We start from the raw sequence: 10,711 nt of genomic DNA on the forward strand, positions 1-10,711 counted from the left end.
TGTTTTGTGTTGCTACCATGTTGTTACGTTGTGTTGCTAACATGCTGTGGTCATGTGTTTCTGCCTTGCTATGTTGTTGTCTTAGGCCTCTCGTTATGTAGTGCTGTGTTGTCTCTCTTTTTGTGATGTGTGTTTTGTCCTATATTTATATTGTATTTATTTATTTTAATTCCAGGCCCCGTCCCCACAGGAAGCCTTTTGCCTTTTGTTAGGCCGTCCTTGTAAATAAGGAATCCCCATCCAACCTGACAGAGGTTGAGAGGATCTGCAGAGTAGAATGGGAGAACCTCCCTCTCATACCCAAGAAGACTTGAGGCTGTAATCGCTGCCAAGGGTGCTTCAACAAGGTACTGACCTGTTTTTAATTTGTCATTATAGGGTATTGTGTGTAGAATGATGAGAATAAGGCTAACGTAACACAATGTGGAAAAAGTCAAGGAATCTGAATACTTTCCGAATGCACTGTATAACTCACATTTCTATGTGAATTTGGTCAGGTTGCCCAAAAAGTTACATATTGCAGCTTTAACAAATAATATACATATTTATAAACAGCGTACCTATTAATGAATTACAATGACATTATTTGTAAACATTTTAAGCATGTATAAACATAATTACAATTCAGAAGCAATTATGGCATGCATAATAATTTACAAAACACATATAAACATTTATAATGGCTTATTCATGAAAGTTATTGTAAAGGGTAATCAAGTTATCTGTACAGCAGGTTACCTACAGCCAGCCCTTTGAACTAGTATTCGTTTTAAGTAGTTTTTACAATACTACTATTGTATGACTTTTATAATGACCTTGTTGTTTATTCAGAAATGTTTACAAATCTGTATCAAGAATCAACAACATTCTATTAAATGAAGGAAGCCACACCATATAATGAATTTAAAGAATCGTTGTACAGCTTCCATCAAGTATGTGAAACATTGCAGTGTCTCTTTAAAAATAAAGTGGGAGTGTAAAAGATGGCTAGTGAGAGAGCTGGAGAGATCAATAGAAGGCACTAGAAACAACCATTTAAGAAAGAGCACAATGTATTTTGACTGAAAATGAATTGGAATATATAATAAATATCTAGCTGATTAGTATCGTCATAGGAGAAATAGGCCTTGGATGGATCTCTGTTTGATTTGCATAGTTTCATAGATCACCCAACATTTCATATCATCATGGGAATACAAGAAAAGGAATACTGCCCATAATCTTTTAATTTTATTTTGAGTTCGGGAGGAGTGCAACAATCTCTCTTTATAATTTCCCTCCTCTTCTTTTTGCCCTGATTGTATGTTATAGGCATTGTATATTTCACCCTTTCCCACCGGATCCATTTGGTTCCTCCTCCTCAGGAAGTGGAAACGCCAGAGACAAGGACTGCCTTCAGCTGCTGCCTTCCTGGCGGGGCCCGCTATCACTCTGCGATGCCCTGTTCATTTCTAGCGAGGAGCTGCAGGCAGTAGCGAGGGACCACGCAGGGGAAGGATGCATTTAAAGCAGGATGTGTGCTGGATGCTGGGAGACACGGCAGCGATAGCAGCAGCAACAGCGAGCACGGAGGGCCTGGGAAGCGCCCACCCCCTCTCTCTCCTACTTTTCCTCCCCCCCTGCAGGACCATGCTTGCGTGAGGGATGAGGCTGTGCACAGGGACGCCAGGCCAGAGCTGCGGCCTACTTCTTCTCACAAGAGCCGGGCTCTCGACTGCAAGATCTGTGAATGCTTTGCCACCATCAAATCATCAGCATCTTTGGTAGGCAGGCTCCCTCTCCCCGCTGTTTGCATAAGAAAAATGGGGGGGATCTCTCCGCCCTCTCATCTGCACATCTGTAGTCATGGCAACCGGATCCCGTTAATAAGTGTAATTCTTTCAATCCTCCGTTTCCCTCCTCTGCCTGTGCTTTTATATGTGTGTAATCGTTTGGATTTCTATCAAATCTCTTTCGATATCGGTTTATCATGATTTCAAGTGTTTTTGTTATTTATTTACAAGCTGTACCTTTACCATTCAATAGTAGGCCTGCAAACCAGGCTCACACCGCTCCATTTGTGGCTACATATACAGTATGTACGTGACAGATATATTAGCATGAGGAACACCACATTGACGTTCAAGGCACCCTCTTTATGTTAATGTATGTAGCAACCATAATTGATGATGCATGTGCTATGTTTCTAGCATGAAATCTGAGCCAAACAGCAATGATCAATCAGTGAAGAGGAACAGTGTGCATTATTTCCTGCCCTGGAAAATGCTATCCACAAATACTGTAGCTAATAATCCCCAGGAATGTCCACCAAATAACAATTGTGTGCATGTGCCTTTGCGTGTGTGTTTTATGTGTCAAATTTATGACAGGATTTGTGATAGGTGGTCATAGAGGCCATCTTTAGTTATAATTGATTGGACTTTACATGTTGGACTAGAACGCAGATTATATTTGGTATATTCTGGAATTAATTTAGTTATACTACATCAAGGGTGAAATTCAGAGAATGCTCTCTAGAGTAAGAGCAAATACATAGAACCAAATAAATACTGTAGTTAGCTTTAGGTCTACTGTATATAGTCTTTGTGAGGACTCTATTCCATTTAAGGTATTCTTGCAAAGACAATAAAATATGTTAAGTTATGTTTCAGATTCACAAAGAACATTGTTCTACTGTATTTTAAGGTCTATTACTGAGTATGACTAGGATACTCGTCCATGTTGAACGACACAGTACATTTTAATTTTACAGTCGTCTTCCTTCACAGGCCCTCTTGCTTTTCACCCCTGACCGTTCTCTCTGTGGCCTCCGACCCCTGTGTCCAGGTTACCAGGTAGATCCAGGAGCATGAGCAGGACTCTGAGCTGCGGGAGCAGATGTCTGGTTATAAGCGCATGCGGCGGCAGCACCAGAAGCAGCTGATCGCCCTGGAGAACAGGCTGAAGGCGGAGATGGATGAGCTTAGGCTCCGGTTGCAGAAAGAAGTGGAGACCCACGCCAACAACACTTACATAGAACTGGAGAGACTGGCCAAACGGCACGCCGTTCACACAGACAAAGAGGTGAATGATGTACTGTCGCCTGGTAGGACAGTAGGTCCTGATTGGTATGAATGAGGTGTAAACTGAAGATGTTCAAACTCCTTGATTAGATAGCATCCTTAGAATTTTGCCCTTTCAGCATAATGTCAGAATTTTAAACAGAACATCGAAGGGAGGTGATAAACGTTTAATATGTTCCCGTACAGTTAAAGGCAGCTACAGCAGAGGAGAAGAGGATCCAGCAACAGATCATTGCCCAGCAAAAGAAGGAGCTGACCACCTTCTTAGACAACCAGAAGAGAGAGTACAGGCTCTGTAAAGAGAAGATCAAAGAGGTAAATGTATGAATCATTAACACATTTGTGTGAAATTGTTTGCATTTTCCATGCATTTTCTCCCATGACCCACTAAGCCCTGGTTCTTGTCTGGGTGTTGCAGGAGATGAATGAGGACCCCAGTACACCCAAGGAGGAGAAGCAGGAGCGTCTGTCCAGGCACAAGGAGACGGTGCAGCGCTCACAGGCTGATGATGAGGCCCATCTCCTTGACCAGCAGAGGCTGGTCTATGACAGGAGTTGCCGGGCCATGAAACGCAGGACACTGGTCAGGAGGCACGAGTTTGAACAGGAGCAAATGAGAGAGGTACAGTTGCTCTGAGATTTAGTTAGCTAACTGAACTCACTACATGCAGGGTCCATGATGCTGATAGATGTGCGCTTTTATATCCCTTCTTTATCAGTGTGTTGTATGATTGCTTTCTTCAACTTTGCCTCATAGTTCCCGGTAAAATAGTAATCTCAACCTCTTTTGTTAAATGGCCTAATTTGCATTGTACAAATCTGAAGAACTGTATATTTAAAATGAAATGGAAAGATGAGGAATATGTCCCGTCCCAGGAGCTGAATAAGAAGAAGACCCAGAAGGAGATGGAGCAGGCCCTGATGATCCGACAGGACGAGTCCACTCAGGAGCTGGAGCGCAGGCAGCTGCAGACACTGCAGAGGCTCCGTGTTGAGCTGATCCGCCTGCAGCACCAGACCGAGTTGGAGAATCAGGAGGAGTACAACGGCCGGCGGCAGAGAGAGCTGCACAGGAAGCACGCCCTAGAGCAGAGGCAGCAGCCCCGGAACCTCAAGGTGCATAGAATCTATACTGCAGCTGTTGCACTGTAAATTTGGTTTAGTAAGAGCCAATGGTAAATCATTGTATGCCTGTACAGCTAGGCAAAGACCCTTTAGTTAAAGTTGTACCCCTGGTCAGACTGAAGCTCAGCCAGCACCCAAAACTGGCAAATTTATTGGTTCTTACTGTATATTTCTTACAATTTTTCTTTCCATTTGTCCTTCTGGAGATGTTGGAGATGCAGATCAAGAAACAGTTCCAGGACACGTGTAAGGTGCAGACCAAGCAGTACAAAGCCCTGAGGAACCATCAGCTTGAGGTCTCTCCTAAGAGTGAGCACAAAGCCATCCTAAAGTCACTGAAGGAGGAGCAGACACGCAAGCTCGCCGTGCTGGCCGAGCAGTACGAGCAGAGCATCAACGAGATGATGGCCTCACAAGCGGTAAGGGGACTTACCCTGAACCTCCAAACAGTCACACAATCTCTGCTGGTACATGCATTACATTTTTTGCCAACTCGGTGGCCTTGTGGTTAGAGTGTTCGACTTGAGATGGGAAGGTCGGAAGTTCGATCCCCGGCCGAGTCATACCAAAGACAAAAAAAATTGGACCCGATGAGTCTGCTTGTCACTCAGCATTAAGGAGATGGATTGGGTTAAGGCCCTGCGATAGACTAGTGTCCTGCCCAGTGGTGTATTTGCACATCAAGCTGCCTCACGCTACAGAAACAGGAGATAAGCTTTTGCTCCTATGAGTCGTTCCAGCTCGTGCAAGGCTACTTTACTTACATGTATTTTTAACCCCTCTCGCTCTCGTCTCTGTGGTCCTCCAGATGCGTCTGAAGGAGGAGCAGCAAGGAGAGTGCCAGGCATTGAAGCAGCAGCTGCAGCAGGAGATGGAGCTCCTGGATGCCTACCAGAACAAGACCAAGGCCCAGACAGAAGCCCAACACGAGCGGGAGCTGCAGAAGCTGGAGCAGGAAGTCTCCTTACGCAGGGCCCACCTGGAACAAAAGGTATGTTTTGATTATTTTATAAGTAACACAGACTCACCTCTTTAAACTGACCACTTCACTTATTTTATTGTTTAATATTCAACATGGATTCAGATTGAAGAGGAGCTGGCCTCACTTCAGAAGGAACGCACTGAAAGGATCAAGCACCTGTTTGAACGGCAAGAGAGGGAGATGGACGCTTTCGATGCAGAGAGCGCTAAGCTGGGGTTTGAGAGCTTAGGATCACTGGACTTCCCCAAGGAGGACGACAGATGAAAATGGATGTGTGTGTGGAGGACTCTTCCCTTCTGGTGTATGGTGTAGACACGTGCTTGCACGGTCTCACTGTCGACTTGACCATCGTCAACCTCCACAGTGACAACGCTGGATAACTCTCTCTCTCCCTTTCTCTCTCTAGTCTTTTAGATACCACATCATAGCATAGTGCTGTCATGTGCCAGGGGAACTACTTTTGTGCAATTTAAAAAGGGGGAAAATAAAACAAGATTAATTCAAAACACAAGACAAACCAAGAAACTAATGCTTATCAAAAATAAGAACTGACTCTTTCCTCCATGCCGTCACAGCTCCTTTTGGTATAAAATTCAGGAAATTTTAGTAAAAATGAGCACTTTGATATGTTTAAGTATTAACCATCATGTTCCTATAATGCTTAATGCGTATGTTACATTGAGGGGCATTGCGATTGTGGAATGTGAGCTGCGAACGACACCGTGATGTTTAGCTGCTTCATCTTCTCAGAGAATGTGAAAAATACTGGATGTGAAAACTGTGAGCTAAAAAGAGGGTATGGGGACGGTGTCAGATGTTGTATGTACAGTTTTATGGAGAGCTTTTACTTAATTCCATATTGTGCTAAAGAATATAGTCCTTCACTTTTTTAAAACAATTACGGTATTTATTTCCCATTGTTCAGTATTTAGGATTTATTGATATCAGTTTGATCAAGGTGTGTATTTTATCACAATGATTCAACTCAGTAAAACTGCTTATTGTTGCATGCACTTTAAAGACACATTCAGGTTGTGAAGTAAAGCATGAATCTGTCAAGAGATTTTAGCCGTTTGTAAATAAAAGTGGTCATAGCATTTTTGTTTTAATGCCTATTGCTACTGAACATAAGCGCCATATTAGATATGACAATTTCACAAATGCCTTTATTTAAGTTGTGCCTATGAAGCGGTTTTGATTTGTCGTTGTTCTTTCATGTTTGTTTAGCACGGCCAACACCATTGTTTGTTCCATCCCAATTTGTGAATAATTTAATGTTCACTAATCAAAGCTATTGTAAAGGAAATGGTGAGAATTGTGCTGTATAACTTTTGATATAAATATTTGTATTTGAGAACCTAACTAGGAGATACAGAAGATTTGGTCAATTACTGATGAAGGAACTTCACATTATAATTGGAAATATGTTTTTTTTTTTTGTCACAAATAGAACTGACATGGTAATACAGTAGATCAACATACTGAATACGAATCACTGCAGACTTATCAGATTGTATAAAAACAGTTTAATGGTACCACAGAATTACTGTAAATACATATTTTTTAAAGATGTCTGGCAGGTGGTTGCTTTGTTCTGGGTTGCATTCAAGTCATAGCTGTTTAGCTACCAGATGTACAATGTTTTGCAGTGTTCACTGTTGTTATTGCACATAAGGTTGCACAATGTGTCCATTACAGTGACTGGGAAGGAAATTGTTTGGTGCTTGATTTCTAATATCACCATCAGCCTTTGTGATCCTGTGACACAGACAGAAGACCAGATTGAATGTCTGTCTATGGATGTTACAAACTATTTCAAAGTGTCCAGGGTGAACAGTTTCAAAAGATTTCTTGAATGCAACCCTGGTATTTTGACAGTTGCCTCCAAACTCTCCTGTTCCCTATACATTGATAAGTGATGGAAATCATGCTCTTCATAGTGGTGGGCTGGGCAAGTGAGATTGAGAATGGTATAATATCTGACACAAATGCAAGAGAACTAACTATGGAATTCGAAATATATGAATAAACAACTCATATTTTCAATGTGAACAACCCAGTATGGCATTGTTGATACCCCCAGACTTATGGCTCCTTGCAAGAATTCAAGTGTCAAAGTTATTTAGTAGGCCTCATTTTTGGAATGATTTGCTGTAAATTACTCCTTTGAAAGCAAAATATTTTGAGTTTGGAGGGTTTTTCAGATTGTAACTTTTGTTGACAAATGGTTTAGATCCATATGCTATTTTCTCTGGGTTGGTTGAAAATGGTTTAAACCTGTTATGAACCAAAGTGTTTATGTGGACTTCAGTTATAAAGAAATATGTATTTAGCTAGAATAAAGGGGACTTTCCTAAACTAAGCCAAGCAGCATTTCCTGTGTGGCACAGAAAAAATAAAAGAGATTCTCTTGAAACATGATGACTGCATCAACATCCTGCATCCAATTTCAGTGAATGAATGTGCAATTATTTTATTATTTCCTGTATTGTTACCATATGCGTTATATACAGTATACACCCTGACCTGACAAAGTGTTATTGACCAGAACAACCGCATACTGTAAGGAGTCACAAGAAATACAAAAATAATAATAGCATGTCAGATTCACTAGAAGGGACACTCCAAATTTCCCACAGTGCTGTGTGTGATCTGCTGGTGAGGGAAGTTACACGGCAGTGCTTCCTGTGTTTCCTCGATGCCCTGTGGTCTACCATTTACCATGCAGAATGTGCATCTCTTTTGATCTGGCTGTAGGGGAGGGACATTCTCACTGACTTCAAGTCTGTATTCACTGGCAAGAATTCAACTGTAAGTTCCTCGAAGTGTTGACTGGCTGTGGTATCAGCAGCAGCCTTTTAAACATTGGCCAAATGGAAAGTACCCTGGGATGAATGGTAGAGGAGTTGTGGTGGAGGCACTTTACCCTTACCTGAGTTGTGCTGACAGGGATGTGGTCGTATGAGTTCCCCCTCACTTTTCTCAAGCAGTCAGTCATCTGATAGAACTAGAGTCCCTGCTGATGTAAATCAGAATAAAATGCTCACCTCCAAAAACATTGCTGAGTTGAAATGGGAACATGTGGATCATAATCATTAAAGGGAAATTAGTGTACATAAGTAAATGCATTCTCACGTAACACACACACTGGGCAAAAACTGGTTCAATCAACATTGTTTCCATATCATTCCAACAAAAAAAATCAATGTGATGATGTTGAATCAATGTGGAAAACAGATTGGATTTGAAAAAAGTTGTCAAATGTAAGGAAATTTTGTATTTTTTTCACCAAACCTAAACACAATGACAGTGATATTTTTCGTAGGTTTCACGTTGAATTCATATTAGTTGACAACTCAACCAAATATATATCAAAACTAGATGTTGAACTGACATCTGTGCCCAGCGGGCAGTGACTTAACAGGAACCAGGATTGAAACGTCATGTTATTCATATAGCATAAAGCAATGGTGTAGGTCAGTGGTTCCCAAACTTTTTATAGTCCTGTACCCCTTCAAACATTCAACCTCCAGCTGCGTACCCCCTCTAGCACCAAGGTCAGCGCACTCTCAAATGTTGTTTTTTGCCATAATTGTAAGCCTGCCACACACATACTATACGATACATTTAAACATAACAATGAGTGTGAGTTTTTGTCACAACCTGGCTCGTGGGAAGTGACAAAGCGCTCTTATAGGACCCGGGCACAAATAATAATATAATAATAATCAATCATTTTGCGCTTTATTTAATCATCTTACATATAAAAACGTATTTGTTCATCGAAAATTGTGAATAACTCATCACAGGTTAATGAGAAGGGTGTGCTTGAAAGGATGCACGTAACTCTGCAATGTTGGGTTGTATTGGAGAGTCTCAGTCTTAAATAATTTTCCACACACAGTCTGTGCCTCCTGTATTTAGTTTTCATTCACATAGGTACGTGGCTGCAAAGGGCATCAGTGTCTTAACAGAGCGATTTGCCAAGGCAGGATACTCTGAGCGCAGCCCAATCCAGAAATCTGTCAGTGGCTTCTGATTAAATTACAATTTTCACAGAACCACTTGTTGCAATTTCGATGAGGCTCTCTTGTTCAGATATCGGTAAGTGTACTAGAGGCAGGGCATGAAAGGTATAACGAAACCAGTTGTTTGTGTCATCCGTTTCGGGAAAGTACCTGTCTAATTGCGCAACCAACTCATTCAGGTGCTTCGCTATATCACATTTGACATTGTCCATAAGCTTGAGTTCATTTGCACACAAAAAAATCATACAATGATGGAAAGACGTGTGTGTTGTCCTTGTTAATGCAGACAGAGAAGAGCTCCAACTTCTTAATCATAGCCTCAATTTTATCCCGCACATTGAATATAGTTGCGGAGAGTCCCTGTAATCCTAGATTCAGATCATTGAGTGAGAAAAAACATCACCCAGATAGGCCAGTCGTGTGAGAAACTCGTCATCATGCAAGCGGTCAGACAAGTGAAAATGATGGTCAGTAAAAACTTTAAGCTCGTCTCTCAATTTAAAAAAACATGTCAATACTTTGCCCCGTGATAACCAGCGTGATTCTGTATGTTGTAAAAGCATTACATGGTCGTTGCCCGTATCATTGCATAGTGCATAGTGCAAATACATGAGAGTTCAGGGGCCTTGCTTTAACAAAGTTAACCATTTTCACTGTATTGTCCAAAACGTCTTTCAAGCTGTCAGGCATTCCCTTGGCAGCAAGAGCCTCTCGGTGGATGCTACAGTGTACCCAAGTGGCGTCGGGAGCAACTACTTGCACACGCGTTACCACTCCACTATGTCTCACTGTCATGGCTTTTGCGCCATCAGGACAGATACCAACACATCTTGAACCCCACAGTCCATTTGATGTCACAAAGCTGTCCAAAATATTCTCTCCTGTTGTCCTGGTTTCCAGTGGTTTTCAGAAGAGGATGTCTCCTTAATTGACCCCCCATAAACGTAACAGACGTATACCAGGAGCTGTGCCAGGCCCGCCACATCTGTTGATTCATCCAGCTGTAACGCATAGAATTCACTGGCTTTTAAGCGAAGCAGTAATTGTTTCAAAACATCTCCTGCCATGTCACTGATGCATCGTGAAACAGTGTTGTTTGATGAGGGCATTGTCTATAGTTTTTTTGGCCTTTTCCCCCAGCATTGTCCCAGCCATATCCGTGGCAGCAGGAAGAATTAAGTCCTCCACAATAGTATGGGGCTTGCCTGTCCTTGCCACTCGGTAACTCACCATATAAGACGCTTCTAGCCCCTTCTCATTAATGGTATCTGTTGCTTTTATACATGTCTTACTACTCAAAAGCAATCTTAATTATTGCAAAAAAAAACTCCAGTGACTTATTTTTCTAATTGGTATGTTTTGCTTCTAAATGTCTGCGCAAGAGTGAAGGTTTCATCGAGTTGTGAGATAGTATTTTTGCACATATAACACACCGTGGCTGAGGAAAGGCACTACTCCAAATATACACTACCGTTCAAAAGTTTGGGGTCACTTAGAAATGTCCTTGTTTTTGA

At 41.7% G+C, this 10,711-nt stretch overlaps 1 protein-coding gene across 5 annotated transcripts; it reads left to right on the top strand.

Moving 5' to 3' along the window:
- Nucleotides 1-986: 986 nt before the first annotated feature.
- On the top strand, nucleotides 987-7,590 carry LOC139536277 (serine/threonine-protein kinase TAO3-like). Of its 5 annotated transcripts, none has more exons than XM_071336669.1 (8): nucleotides 987-1,763; nucleotides 2,769-3,063; nucleotides 3,249-3,383; nucleotides 3,481-3,684; nucleotides 3,939-4,178; nucleotides 4,394-4,606; nucleotides 4,996-5,178; nucleotides 5,272-7,590. In XM_071336669.1, exons 2-8 carry the CDS (start codon nucleotides 2,878-2,880, stop codon nucleotides 5,431-5,433), a joined length of 1,323 nt encoding a protein of 440 aa, XP_071192770.1. In that variant the 5' UTR covers nucleotides 987-1,763; nucleotides 2,769-2,877; the 3' UTR covers nucleotides 5,434-7,590. The 5 variants fall into 5 exon arrangements, with proteins under 5 accessions (XP_071192770.1, XP_071192761.1, XP_071192799.1 ...); XM_071336660.1 differs by having other exon boundaries at nucleotides 988-1,763; nucleotides 2,827-3,063; XM_071336698.1 differs by having other exon boundaries at nucleotides 989-1,763; nucleotides 3,249-3,377.
- Nucleotides 7,591-10,711: the final 3,121 nt, after the last annotated feature.

This window comes from Salvelinus alpinus, chromosome 1, assembly GCF_045679555.1.
Source record: "Salvelinus alpinus chromosome 1, SLU_Salpinus.1, whole genome shotgun sequence".
Lineage (NCBI taxonomy): Eukaryota > Metazoa > Chordata > Actinopteri > Salmoniformes > Salmonidae > Salvelinus > Salvelinus alpinus.